General features: G+C 36.0%; 1 protein-coding gene across 1 annotated transcript in view; it reads right to left on the bottom strand.

Moving 5' to 3' along the window:
• RFX3 (regulatory factor X3) overlaps positions 1–15725 on the bottom strand; it is a 253325-nt gene that overhangs the window by 86702 nt on the left and 150898 nt on the right. The window contains exon 4 of the mRNA XM_087822682.1: positions 5328–5586. Coding sequence (XP_087678808.1) covers positions 5328–5586 — 259 coding nt within the window. The remainder of the gene's footprint in view (positions 1–5327; positions 5587–15725) is intronic.

Raw genomic sequence — 15725 nt, 5'->3', positions numbered from 1 at the left:
AAGAACAGGGGTGAGAAGGAGGCTGCATTATGTACTTTCATATATCTTTTGAATTGTGCAACTTAAGAATGTATAATTCACATAAATAAATAAATTAATAAAAAGTTTAAAACAAAACAAATGGCCATAGGTACCGCTCCAGCAGAGGAATGAGAAGGCAAAGTCATTTTCTGGGGCGCTATACATATTCATCTTCTTAGAAAAGAAACATTCTTTACATCAAATCCATAAATATGTTAACCCAAGGATAAAGAAATAAAAGGATCTATAATTCTTGAATGAATTCTTAACTTTCTATAAATTTTAAAAGGTAGGCCAAACTTTTATTTATATAGCCGCAAATGGACATTCAAATTTTCCCCCAAGTAATAAAAAGAAATTATAATATTTTACATTAATCAAAAGAGGGAGAGACATGAATAATTTTAGTTTCAAGACATTTTCTTTGTGCCCCTTGGTGGGATCTAATTTTAGCAAAAGCCACTTAACATATATAATTACTAAATGTATATACAGAAAGATGTAAAAATTAGCTTTCATATCATAGTTTCAACAGAAATTAATGTAACCTTATTTAGCTAACGAGAAGAAAAAAAGACCCTCCATAAATAAGCATCTAATGATAAGAATTCAAATGTTATTTTATGGAGGAGTAAATAGGGTTTCTTAAAGCAAATTGTTAATTATTGAATAGTGTGGTATAAGATGAACTGTGTGGTGATGAGCACAAAATATCACCTATTACAATCACAAAATTTTGATATTCAAATGCAAATTGTTTTCCGGTTTCAAAATTCTAAAATTCTGTAAATGATATGGTTATACAGAAAAATAATGAAGAAAAATTAGATTTTCAAATAAATGAAAACACACAAGGCAACGTGGTGGATGTAGTTAGAAGAAATATCAATGTATAATGAGTTCGGAATTCTGACTGTAGTCAACTCTTCTACCTCAATGTCCAGGTGCTACTAACATATTAACAATAATTAAATCTCTAGAATTAATTTAATGAAATATAAAACATTTTATTCAAGTAGTAACACAACTGAACTCATATCTAGAAATGTTCCAACAAAAAAGTTACATCATGTTTTTGAAAATTCTTACTTAATACTATCAGCACAAAATGTGCTTTAAATGTGTGTATATATTTATGTATGTAAAACATATACATATAATTTGTACACACATGGTAGTTTCAAATTGGTAGTTTGTACCATAACATTTTCGTCAAATAAAATTTAATTTGTTACCATCATAATCTTTTGAAAAATTCTGACAATTTCTAGGTACCTTGAACACTGACAATTTTTACACTGCATAAGCAAAAATGAAATTCTAAAACATGTTTATGTAAAATATTTTTTCATTTAAAGTTATAAAACTAAAGTAAATCATGTGCTCAAATAAAAATTCTCCATAAATGATTCAGAGATCCTTCTAGTATGAGAAAGATGCTTTTACACTGAATACTAGACTAGGTAGGAAAATATTCAAATGCTAATTATTTATTTTTCTTAGCAGTGGCTTCAATTTAAAATCATTATCTTTTTTCATTGGCATATCTGGAGAAACTGGTTTGCACACTGGAATAAACTTTTCTTTGTGGCAGGAAATTATTCTTAATAATTCAAATGAAAGTATTTCAGTACAGTCAGAGGTCAAATGTAAAAGACAGTTAAGGCGATTATTTGGAGAACCAGAGAAGAAACCTTGCTACACAGGAACTGAATAAAGGTGTTAGGTTTGTGTTATTTCCAAGAACTCAAACTTAACTAGTTTTACATCAACTGAATTAACGATACATTTCACTTATTAGCGGCCCTTAAGAAAGGGCCCAACTCCAGTCAGGGATTTTGCCACGGTACAGGCTCCTCCTACACAGTCAGCTGCAGCAGGCACGCTCTAGGTGACAGGGTGACTGTTAAACAGCTAGAAGAACTGAATTTATATGCCACAACTCAACATTTGGAAAGAAATGGCTTGAGTCTTGACCAACAAGTTGTTACAGATTGTGTACTCACAGACACAGACAACAAACAGCATGGTGATTACCAGAGGGAAAGGGGTTAGGGGCAGGGGTTAGGGGAAAGGGGAAAGAGGGGATAAATGGTGATGGAAGGAGACTTGACGTCAATATTCTAAAATACTGTAAGTGATGTGGTTATACAGAAGAATTCTAAAATTCTGTAAATGATATAGTTATACAGAAAAATTATACAGATGACGTATTATAGGATTGTACACTTGAAACCTGTATAATTGTATTAACCAATGTTACCCCAATAAATTCAATAAAAATTTTTAAAAAGGAAAAAAAAAAAAAAGATTGCATTCATATAACTTCCTTGCCTGGTTCTATAGTGAATGAAATAGAGACATAAAAATAAGCAAATTCACTTTAATGACATGATACCTACCAAAAAAATCTCTGAGTTTTAGCAGTTTGAACAACCAACAAGCTACAAATATTCTAACTTTTGGAAAGAGGAGGATGGTAGGAAATCTTAAATAGGTTTCTTGGCACTCAAACTTTGTTAACTTCCCTATAGGAACAGATGTGAAACTGTAAACAGAATCACCACTTCACTGTGAATGAAGCAGGTGAAGATCTCTAGCATGATAGAGAGAGGAACCTAAATCAAATATAAATTTGGTAATAAATACAAAGTAATCCTAGCTAATGTACTTAGAGAATATAAATCCAACCCTTGGCAGGATCATAATGCTCTGATGAGGTCACTTATGATAGTTCCAGTCAAAACTTATCTTTCTATTTAAGATTTACATTCCTCTTGCTAAAAGGGAAATTTTCTTGTAAAAAAGAAAAACAAAACAAAAAAATCTTTAACAACAAAATCTTAAATATTAATGCATTTAAAAAAGTAAATTAATATGTACAATTGATACTATGAATTGGTCACGTATTTTTAGTAGTTTCCCACTATTTCCTGTTATTGTAATTCAGTTATTTTATTTTTAGGGTTAGTTTAATTTACCAATTAATATAATAGAAATCATGTATCAAATTTATGTAATGGATAAGTTAAGGAGTAATGACACTTTTCCATACTGTATATAGAAGAAAATCAAACAATATAATTTTTCCTGATAATGTTTGCACCTGTATTTACATGACTTGGAATAATCAATTCAGTTAACTCAGTAACAGCTCTGGCAAATCTAGTTAACACACTGCCAGTTGATAAGCATGTTTAACAGGTAGCCAGAACTCAGTGTGAAGGTAAACAGAAGTGCCTGGAGAAAATAAAGGAAAGGATGGGAGCCGGGAGATGGCATGTTATCATGAGAGAGGGTGGAAATGAGAATGGGAAAAGACTCCTCCCTGTTTTTCAGTTATCCTGAGGTCTTAAAAAGTGGTAAGTACTTCCCTTTCCACTGCAAATGACTTTCCGGGTGGCCCTTGTCAGGAGCACTATAAAGCACTGGCACCTATTCTACTGCTTTTCATTTCAAGGTAAAGATACAGTTATTTTTACATCCTAGAACATGTTACGATTCCTTCATAAATATTATGATTTTAAAGTTGGGAGGAAATTAGGAAATCACTTAATCTAACCACTTATTTTATCGATAGGGGAGCTGAGGTCCAGAGAAGGTATGATCTAAACTACATAAAAATACTGTGACAAAAAAAAAGGTTTAGACATGCTGCCTATTGCTATGAAAAGCAAGAGACAAATATACATAAGATATAATTCAAAAACACAAAGAAAAGGTTACAAGAAAGGAACTGCCCACTGAGAACTGCTAGTGACCTGTTCTGATGTAAGAAACAGTGAACTAAGAGTAAAGAGCTTCAAAGAACGGATCAGGGAAAAGGTGCTGATGAAAGTGTAAACACATGCAATTGTCACAAACAGAAAAGTACATACAAAGTACTTACCAAGTACATGTTATATCTTGGAAATCCATAAAACAAAAATTGTAAAGCTTCTCATATTACTTTCTGGCAAATTTGTTTCTACAGTGGTGCGTCGGTTTTCGAATGGACTCCGTTCTGGGAGAAGGTTCGAGCTATGAAACGTTGGAAAACCGAGGGAGCCACAGCCGACAGCGAGGCCTCAGGACCTTGCCCTCAGCGGGGGCCGCGGGGCATGTTCGACTCCCGAGGCGGGTTCCAAAACTGGAGCATTTAATCCTGGGTTTATGTCGTTCGTAACCCGAAATGCTCGTCAACGGAGATGTTCGAAAGCCGAGGCACCACTGTGCCTCTATTTCATTATAAGAACAAAGTATATGGTAAGATGATCATAAAGGGGTGCTTGTGCTTATTTCAAACCCCCAGGCCCCTTTTACACAGAACACCTAGAAAATCACTCTCATTGCTGCTTTAGCTAGGTACTTCTAAATGATTACAATCTTTTATATGCTTAGTTGAGGTGAAAACAGAAAGCTTCAGGTTGCAGTTTGATGATACTGAATTCTACACAGCTTCCTATGACTATTTCTGTGACATCATTTCACTACATCAAAATATCTTATGTCAAAATAAATGTATTTGTTAAATTCTAAAAACATGAAAACTCAAATATGTGTGTTCCTAAGACACTATTAGCTCATAGCAACGATCAGAGCCAATACAGATATTTTTCACTAGATCATTGCTGCCCAAAGTGGCTCTCTGGTAGAATGCAAAATGGCTCTACATATGGCACATGCGTAAACATTTTTAACTTACTTTTAAAGAATGGATTTTAATATACCTTACAAAATAAATACATGTAGTTTTCAATTTTAAAAGTGAATCAACCGAAAAACATCTTAAGTAAATAGTAGTATCGGTGGCATGTGAATACGGCCACATTTACATGTCTGCGGTCTGGGAAATGCTGACCTCCATCAGTAACTTCTCTGGCAATGAGCTAGCATAAATATTACTGGTGAAAGATGTGAAATTTCCAAACTAAATTATATTTTATTCTGTATATTACTTCTTGGTTTTTATCTCATAAAAAGCCAGTAGAAATCAACATAACTAAAGTAAGTTCTTTTGGCAGAAATTTAAAGTATCTGGCTGAATATCATTGAGGAAAGTCTATTAAAATTAGCATTAACTAGTGAGAATCCCCTCTTATCTCCCACTGTTAATGAAAACTTCCAAATTCACATAATTGTGTGGTGTGTAGCAGTAACATTCTGCACAATACTATATATACTACGTTCTGGATAACACCACAGTTCTAAAAACCAACACTTTCTTGCCCCAGCCCAGTCTGTTTTGTTTTTTCTCCCTATATTGGAAAATGTGAATAGTGGCTACCAAGAAGCTAAACTAAACAAATAAAAACTCAAATACTTACTGTCGCTGGGGAGGCCCGAGTGGTATGTGTCACTGAGTGACCAGAATTCTCCATTGAATTGCCAATCAGATAGGTTCCTCCAGAGCTGCTGATGAGTTGTCCTCCCGTGACGCCCATCTGAATCCCACCAGTGCCCACCATACTGTGGGATGAGACCACGGTAGTCACCTGTGCGGAACTCCCTTGGGTATCAAAGTAATTCCCTCCAGTGTTTTGGCTGTACATCTGTGTTTCTGTGTAAGGATAAGTTGTTGTTCGGCTTTAGAAGAAGAAGAAAAAAGAAATTTACTAGCTTATTTATATCATCTTATTTAATTTTTTCCAGTGTGTATGTATGTTTAAAATATATCAGTTAGCTTAGCCTCTGGAACGTGGCAAGTTTTGCATTTTGTATGAAATTTCATTTCCAGAAGTAGTTGTGCTTACTTTCCAACTTAAAGGCACATTCCTCACTAAGTACCTCAACACTTCTCTGTAATTAGAGCTCTTGCTCTCTACTGGTGTCTACCTCCAGCATATAAATAGGTTCAGGTTTCTTCCCTCCAAAAAGTCTTGCTGAGTGACTTCTTCGATTCCTTATAAAACTTCCTGCAAATCCCAATTTTAGAAAACCTGGGATCTGGAATGACTAGGGGCTGGTGAGTCACTCTCCAAGCTGCTTCACGTCCCTGGGTGACCTGCAATAAACCTCCACGACTGAGGAAGCTTGTGTGGGTATCTTTCTTGCCACCATAAAGACCTTGAGCAGTTTACGCACCTTGCACTCTAAATCCCTACCTACATCTCTCTCTTCCTCTGAGGTCAAGACTCTCCTTGACGACTGACTACGCCAGCTCTTCATGCCCTGCCTTTCCATTTCCCAACAACTGCAGTAAAGCTTCTGCCCTTAGCCCTTCATTGAAATTGCTTTTAATAAGGTCACCTGCGACCAAATCTAAATACCAAGATACAAGGCTTCTGTCGGTCCTTATCTTTTATGACCTATTGCATTAGAGCGTTGTTGGCTACTCCATGTTGCCCTTTCCCTCCTCTTTCTGTTCTGATTAAGCTTGTTTCATTGATTTATTTTTCATTTTCAATTTATTATAACATTTTAACATGACGTTTGTTTTCACTCTTTAAGATAATTATATGCTCACGAGAAGTTACAAAAATAGTACAGAGAAGTATAAAATACTTCCACTAAGAACTCATATATTAAATTAAAATTCCCAGTGTTTTTGCCCTTCTGTTCAATCCCCACCTCAGAGCTGGCCACTACCGACAATTCAATGTACGTTTGCAAACACTTTCTATGTATACGCCAGGTCTCCCTCTCTCTTAACCTTTCCCGTTCCTTAGTTTCCATGGCATTTCTTTTCCCCCATTTTACTTTTTCTACCACTACCTTTCAAGACCATTTCAAAGTTCCATTTTCTCTGGAACTTTAAACATTGATATTTTCTGAGGTCTCATGGTTAGTTCTTATTTTTTCTCATTTTACTCAGACCATGTACATTTACCATACAATACATGGCCAATACAGACGCTCATAGTAAACAACCTGGCATAAGCTGATATCTCCACTCTCTTTACTTTGTAGTTATCCTTAAGAATTTAAAATGTGGGTTTCTAACAGCCACCTGGCTATCTCTACGAGGAAACCGTATGCTATATGGGAAGTCCCACATACCGAACTTAACAAGAAATTCCTTCTCTCTCTCAGTCTTGTCCTATATCCCCCCTCTCAAAAGAGAGCAGCACCACCTCAGCTTTAGAATTATTGCTCTTTCCTCACTCAGAGTGTCACCAGTCACTAAGTCCTACTCATTTTACCTTCTAAATTATTCTTCAACTCTCCTTTCCATTCTCAAACTCAATGCATTAACTCATAATATTCTGCACTATAGTTGCCTTCTAATTGGTTTTCCTTCCTCTAATAGGGCTCTCTTCCAATCTATCTTCAACTGTGCTACCAGAGGAATTTTTCTAAAATGCAAATACAAAAACAAAACTTTTCTTAAAAACCTTTCCATGATTCTCTCTAGCCTTCAGAAGGAATCCAGAACTCTTGACTGACCTTAAAAGAACCGGCATGGATGGTGCCTGCATAATCTTCGGTCCTGGTACTAGTCATACCCTCAAATGCTTTTTTTACTTACATCACACACTGACCTTTCTGGTTAGTCCCCCAAAGTGTCATTTTCTCTTGCTTTCCTGCTTTGTTACACATGGCTTCCTCTGCCTGAAAGGCCTTGACATTTTTCTTTAACTCCCTTCCTTTGTCCTAATCACTCATATACTCTGAGCTCAAGCATCACCTTATCTCCAAATTATTTTTCTGTATCCCTTGCCCTCTCTGGTCACTCCTCACAGGGCTATTATGCTCTCTTCTCTGTATTTTCCTAATGCATATCCTGTGCATACCTGAAATATAACTCCCAATATACTGATGGTTAAATTGTCATTTCTTCATACTCCCATGAAAGTATGTTTCATTCCCATCTGTACCCTCAACACTTAACACAGTTGCTGGTACACCATGAGCACACTAATCAACAGATAAAAACATAATCTGACATAATAGCCAGTTTTGTAAATTTATAAAACATAAATCCTATTTTGTTTTGTTAAAACATGAGAAATTATGCTAAACTATTCAAACATTTGCCTGCAGCATTTAAAACAGGTCATTTGAACTCATTAGAAATTAACTTTTAATATAATTTATAATGTAAATTTTAGTAAAGTAATAATAGTGCTCTGAAAGTACTGCACACTGAGTAAAGTTAGTGCATTATAGCAAGAGCCACCGTACCAAAACCAGGTACTAATTTCAGTTTGGAGCAATGATAGAAACAACCCCACAGAGAATATTTTTTAAAGAGAGAAAATGCCATTTAAAATATTGTTCTCTCATTGTTGCTCTATTTCCTAACTGGAACTCTCATCTACATATTTCATTACATATTGATAAAATAAAAAAAGTCATGCTGATTTCAAATTTAGGTAAAAAGAGAGATGAGGTCATTTTAATTTATGTCTACTGAATATGACAGTAAGCCTATTTGACTGTACTTAAAAGAACACAATTTGATGTTGGTATTTAAATATAGCCAAATAAGGTCACAAATAGATACAGGACAATAAATACTTTGACAGATGCAAGACATGGTGTTGGCTTTCATTTTCAGAGTCTTAGCAAAATGCTTAAGTATGCTCCCTAGTAGAAAGGTGGTTTCACAAATAAAACATAATAATCATAAGATAGCTAAAATACTGACCATTTACTATGCAATCAGCACTATTCTACGTGCTTCAGGTTTTAACACATGTAATCTTCATTTCAACTCTATGAGATAGGTACTATTTTAATTCCTATTTCACAGACAAGGTGAATAGGTTGACTAGCTTTGTCCAAAGCAAATAGCTGGTAAAAAATGGATTTGGAAACTACACTGAGCCCATATTCTCAACCATTTCATCACATAAAAAGAAAACTTTTTAGGTATGTCAATGACATTGTGAATGACTATTGGGAAATAGCCTTAACAGATGGTCCAGGAGCCATATGAACGTTTGTTATTTGGGGTTTCCTTACACCTTAGTTACTATGTACTGGTCCCACGCTACTCTCCTCTCTTCTCCAGAATGGGATCTGCAGATGTACTCGCCTTGGTAAAGAGACAGAAAAGGTGGAGCTATTTCAGAGGATACTTACCATCACAAGCTCGGAATTTATAAGTTCTGTGATCATGGAAGTTGCTACTCTATCACAAGAGAAACATTTCAAGGAATTTATATCACTCTATCTTTTGGGCATGCTTCCTTTATGTAACTAGTGAATATTAGTAATGCAAACAAATGCATCACAGATATACAAAATCTGTATCTGTAGCCCTCGAGTCAGTATAAAAATATGGCAGCAAAATGAAATGCAACCTGCTTTTACTTTCAAGAGCTAGAAAATGAGCAAAGAAGAAGACAAGGGTACAAGTCACTGAAGAGCATGTCTAATCCCTAAACTATCCTCATTACTGAGTCATGACCCCTACGACTGGGAAGGCTTGGCTACTGCACAAACATGCCCTGAGGTAGAGACTGGCAATTTATAGGGGAAGGTAAAAGGGCAGTTTGACTAAGAAATGAATTTGTCTCTGATAAACAACGTACACTTGCAATGAGAACAGAGATTTTAAACACTGGATTGGGTAACAGAGAAGGTGAGCATTAACATATACATTGGAGTACTGTCTAGAGCCAAAGCCAGAGTTATGCACAAATAACCCCTAAAGGTCTTCCCATGGTCTAAATGCTCTACGGTCCTAAATAAATACTGAAGAATTTATGTAAAAAAGAAGCACCACCAGCGAAAACAGCAGTTCTTTCTTAGAAATAATGACTTTTAATTCTGATACCTCAGACCAGCTTATCTTTCATATTGAATAATGAATATGAGAGTTATTGCTTGTACACTATTTTCCCCAGAAATTTCCAAGATACAGGGTGGGGGAAAAGTAGCTTTATAGTTGTATATAGGAAAAAATACAATAATTAATAAATAATACAAGAATAAACTATGTGTTTCATGTATTCACAATTGTAAACCTACTTTTGCCCCACCTTGCATATGTTTGAGAAAATAACTCAATATTTTGCATATCTGATTGAAAGCAGCGAACTATTTCTGGACTGTACATTCCTGAAAGAGCTAAATTCCCAAGGAGCTCTGTTCACGTTTGAAAGATGCTGCTGTGTTCCTTTTGTTTATTTATTGATTGCCACAGACCGTTATGAAAATAATGTCATTATTTCTAGAGCAGGAAAGAATCTTTCCATTGTTCTGCATATGTACCCAGTAATGAGCGTAAACACATAGATATGTGCATACTTGCCTACAGAAGCTTCTTCATAGCCGACTCTATTATAAGGGTCTATGTAAATGTCAGGACTCTGATCCATTGAATTCAGCAAATTATCGCTGCCTGCATCCCATCAGGCCGCGGCATATACCCTGCTAAGCATCATCCTGAATTTCCCTGCTTCCTATTCACTACAATGATCGTGTCCGTCTACCGTCTACCTCAGCTATAACCAATTTTTCTGTTTTCTTTAACTTCATGTGTCTTATCCACCATTCCAGTATATACCATCTCTAAATTATATGTGTTGTATTTTACCCAGGTTCTGAATATTCTCTCCCATAGCAATGGAATGTAAGTGGCAAATTAAGGAAATAAAATATCTTGTAAATTTTATACTATAAAATTTATTGTGAAGATAGAATATAGTAATGTTGGTCATTATAATATCTTACTTTGGTACAATGTTTTATGTTTTCAGGCTACTTTGTACTCATTCTTTTAACAGATATTTACTGAGAATTTATTATGGAACCTAGAATAAAAGGAACAAAAAAGACATAACCTCTGCTGTCATAAGGGCTACTGAACATAAGAAATAGGTGGTCAAAAGAAAGGAATGGAAATAAGATCATGAGAAATTTCCTTAAGTCTATGAAAGAGAAAAAATAGAACAATGAAATATAATAAGTAGGAGGGCACATTAGACAGGTTAGTTAAGAATGTTACCCCTAAAGAAGAGCGATTTAGGTTGAAACTAAATGATGAAAAGCCGTCAGCCCTGTGGAAAACAGGAGAAAAAATATATTAGGAAGAGAGTACAGGATGTGCAAAAGCCACAACACAGGAAAGCTCCTGGTATTTAGGAAGAAATTAGAAGTCGAGAATGGCTGGCTATGACAAATGAGGAGATGAGAAAGCAATGAGGTTTTAAAAGTAGGTAAAAACTAAAAACTCAAGGATTATAAATAAATTTTTTTAAATTGTGAATCATGATCTACAATTTTAATTGGTCACAACAGCATTTAAAAAAAGAAATTAGACAGGTTCAGGGTGTGTTATTCCACCTAGTAAGGACAGGAATTATTTTGAGGAACTTTTGCTTCTATCATACACATATGTGGTAAGTATGTGTGCATACTCCCGTGTGCATGCGTGTATTTACCCGAGTATAACATGAATATCTAACTTTCTCCCGGTGGATGGCAGTTCAAAAAGCCTGAAACACATTGTTATGGACGATGCCAAGAGGTCTGGGTTTTGCTTTAAGCTGGGATAGGAGTGAGAGGCATAGATAGGGGTAGGTAAGGGAAGGCTCCAGTCAGAGAAACCACCTTACCAAAGGCCTGAAGCCAGAGCAGGAGAAATCCAGCTGGAGAGGAAGACGTAAACAGGGTTCAGTACTGCAGATGGGTCACGTGAGATGATTCTGGAACATGCTCATTAGATATAATGATAGGCGGTGATCTTATCTGAAAGTGTTTCCATGAAGTGACAGCAATAGATACCTGACTGGACTAGACTGAGGAAATAAGTGAAGGCAGCCAGAATGAACAACTTTTTAAATATTTTTGAAAAGTCTGAGAGCACATGAGGAAACTAGGAGAACTGGGGGACCAGGGAGAATTGTTTTTAGAGATGGGGGATATATTTTCTCAATTTATACTAGGTGAATCACACAGGTTAGGAATCGTTACCCCTCTTTTAGAGCTAGGATGAGAATCCACTGGTAGCGACGGTGGACAGTGTTTGGGATGGGTGCAGTGGTGTGGTGTCCTTACTGGACTACTTCTGGGGTATGGTTTTGTCTATGGTCTGACTGTTAATGTTGCTTGTACCTGTCTTTTTTCAGCCTGATCCCTCAGACTTACTGGAAATTCCCTGAATCACAAATATCTTTCAATACATTCTTTGTTTTTCTTAAATGAACCTAGAGTTGGTTTCTGCTGCTTGAAACCAAGAACCCTGCCTTAAACAGTTTCCCATTGTGAAGTTTTTATGTGAGTTACCAAAGCCCTGCATAGAAGTAGCTACATTATTTAGAATCTTCAACAAACTGTATTCATGTGGTACATAACCTCTGACTGGCCAATATGCACTACTTATTTGAGTTTCTAAACAGACCTTCTCTTGAATGCTCCAAGTCAGACTGAAGGCAAAAGATATACCAAAGAGGAGACATGCCCATTGTGTGAAAAACACCAAAGGGAAAACAGTAATTCAGAAAGTAATTCAAGTGACCTGACACTCATTATTACCTAGGAATAAAAAGCAATAGTTTAAATATAAGGTAATAAATACTACTCAATAAGACTAATAAAATACTTGCCTTGATTTAAATTCAGGAGAGATATGTATTTTTGCTAATTTCAACTGCTATTAATAATCAAAAAATGAAAGCATTTATTGAGCTGTTGCTACTAGAGAGGAAATGCAAGGAAAATATTAAAAGTCAATAATAATCCTTGCAATAACTGAGTTTTGTCATTTTATTACTATATATGTTGATAATGCACTGGAATAATAAGTTTATATATATTCTATTATTGTTACAATAGGGTATCTGGACATTTACACTTTCCTTTGTATCTGAGTTCTTCATTTCTATAATAAAGAAACATGGCTCTCACATAATAAGCACACATATACAGTTCATTTACAGACAAGAGAAGTCAGAGAAGTGGATTCATGAACTTAAATCAATTTTGGTAGAAGTGGATTATGAAAAATTTTGATCCAGAGTCACTGGTCTAAATTTGCAATTAAGAAAAACTGTGCTGGATCATATGGTAGTTCTATTTTTAATTTTTTGAGGAACCTCCATACTGTTTTCCATAGTGGCTGAACCAATTTACATTTCCACCAGCAGTGCACAAGGGTTCCTTTTTCTCCACATCCTCAACAATACTTGTTATCTCTTCTATTCTCATCTTTTTGGTAACTGCCATCCTAACAGGTGAGAGGAGGTATCTCATGGTTTTGTTTTGCATTTCCCTGATGATTAGTGATACTGAGCACCTTTTCCATGTACCTGTGGGACATTTGTATGTCTTTTTTTAAAAAAAAAGCCTATTCAGGTCCTTTGCCTCATTTTAAAATCAGATTATTTGCTTTTTTTGCTATTGAGTTGTGTGAGTTCCTTATATATTTTGGATACTGACCCCTTATCAGACATATGATTTGCAAAACTTTTCTCCCATTTCATAAGGTTGCCTTTTCATTTTGTTGACCGTTTCCTTTGCTGTGCACAAGCTTTTATAGTTTCATGTAGTCCCACTTGTTTATTTTTGCTTCTGTTGCCTGTGCATAAAAAAGAAATCATTGCCAAGACTGATGTCAAGGAGCTTACCCCCTATGTTTTCCACCAAGAGTTTTACAATTGCAGGTCTTACATTTAAGTATTTAATCTACTTTTGTTAATTTTTGGTGAGTGGTATGAGTTAGGGATCCAATTTCATTCTTTTGCATGTTGATATCCAGCTTTCCCATCACCACTTATTGACGAGACTCTCCTTTTCACATTATGTACTCTTGGTCATAGATTAGTAGACCATATATGCATGAGTTTATTTCCGGGCTCCCTATTCTGCTCATTGGTCTATGTGTCTGTTTTAGAACTACCATATAATCCAGCAATCCCACTTCTGGGTATATGCCTAAAGGAAATAAAGTGAGTATCTCAAAGAGATATCCACACTCCCATGTTCACTGCAGTATTATTCACAACAGCCAAGACACAGAAACAACGTAAGTGCCCATCAAAAGATGAATGGATCAAGAAAACATGGCATATATTCAGAATGGAATATTATTCAGTCATTTGCAACAACATGGATGAACCTTCTGGGTATTGTGCTAAGTAAAATAAGACAGAGAAAAACAAGTACTGTATTATCTCATATGTTGTATATGAAAAAATCAGATTTATAGAAACAGAGAGTAGACTGATGGTTTCCAGGGGCTAGGGGGTGGGAGTAATGGGGGGATGCTGACAAAGGGTACAAACTTTCAATTATAAGATGAGTAAGTTCTGGGCTCTAATGTACAGGACAGTAACTACGGTTAACAGTATTGCACTGTATACTTGGGGGGAAAGAAAAGGGCAAACTGAGCAACCTTATACACATGCATAAGCCCAAAAGAGTCTTGTACTGAAAAAATAAAAATAAAAAACTGAAAAAGAAAAGAGATGTTAACACTGTGGTCAGCAGCGTCTCAATTCCGTTCCATTCATTTTTCCTGTGTATTTAAAACAACCAAGTCACCTGCTCTTGTCTCACCTGTCATTAAATGCTCTTCTTTATTTAACTCATTCAACAAATGTAAATTGAGGATTTATCATGTACAACTGTTCTAGATATTAGAAAGAAAATGGAGAGCAAACAAATAAGGTACCTGCCTACTTGAAATTTGCATTTTAGTGGGAGAAAGACAGATGTTAGGTAAGTTAAAAAATAGCCATGAGAATGGCAGACAGTGCTGCTGTGGAAGAAATGTGGTTTCTGTTAGAGAACAGCAGGAAAGCACACGCATAGCTGAGGCCACAGAGAAATTATTTGGTCAATAACGTGACAAAGGAGGATACACAAAAACAGGAAGAAAACAGAAGAGCAAAGCCCCCAAAGCCAAAAGAAGACAGTGATTCAAGTACAGAGTAGCTGGCTAGTTGACTGTTAGATTTAAAAATTTATTCTGGAAGAATGTCTATTATGTTTAACAACTGGAGATCACCAATGGCCCTTATAAGAGCAATTTCACTGTAATGTGAAGAAGAGGCTGAAGGACATGTGGTCAATCCTGAGAAGTTTTACTAGTAAGAGGAATACAGAAATCAGGCCCTTGTTAACAAGAGACACACAATGGCCGATAGACATATGAAAAAAGGCTCAACTTCTCTAATCATCAGAGAGATGCAAATTATAACTACAATGAGGTATCACTTCACACCTGTCAGGATGGCTGCCATCAACAAGTCAACAAACAAGTGCTGGCGAGGGTGTGGAGAAAGGGGAGCCCTGGTGCACTGCTGGTGGGGATGCAGACTGGGGCAGCCACTGTGGAAGACAGTATGGAGTGTCCTCAAAAAATTAAAAATGGAACTGCCTTTTGACCCAGTGATCCCACTTCTGGGAATATATTATAAGAATCCTGAAACACCAATCAGAAGGAACTTACGCCCCTTTATGTTCACAGCAGTGTTATTTACAATAGCTAAGATCTGGAAACAGCCCAAGTGCGCATCAGTAGATGAGTGGATAAAAAAGCTGTGGTACATTTACGCAATGGAATACTATGAGGCTGTGAAAAAGAGCACTCTCTTACCCTTTGTGACAGCATGGGTGGACCTGGAGATTATTATGTTAAGCAAATAAGCCAGTCAGAGAAACATAAATATCATATGATCTCACTTATATGTAGAATTTAATGAGCAAAATAAGCTGATGGACAAAATAAGTCCAGAGGCATGAATGCATGGAACCGATTGACAGATCTCCGAGGGGAGGGAATGGAGGGGACAGGAAGAGATTAACCAAAGAACATACATGCATATATGCAT

Source organism: Miniopterus natalensis, chromosome 12 (genome assembly GCF_054644295.1).
Source record: "Miniopterus natalensis isolate mMinNat1 chromosome 12, mMinNat1.hap1, whole genome shotgun sequence".
Classification (NCBI taxonomy): Eukaryota; Metazoa; Chordata; class Mammalia; order Chiroptera; family Miniopteridae; genus Miniopterus; species Miniopterus natalensis.
Note: the sequence above shows the minus strand (reverse complement) of the source record. Positions and strands in the feature narration are given on the sequence as shown.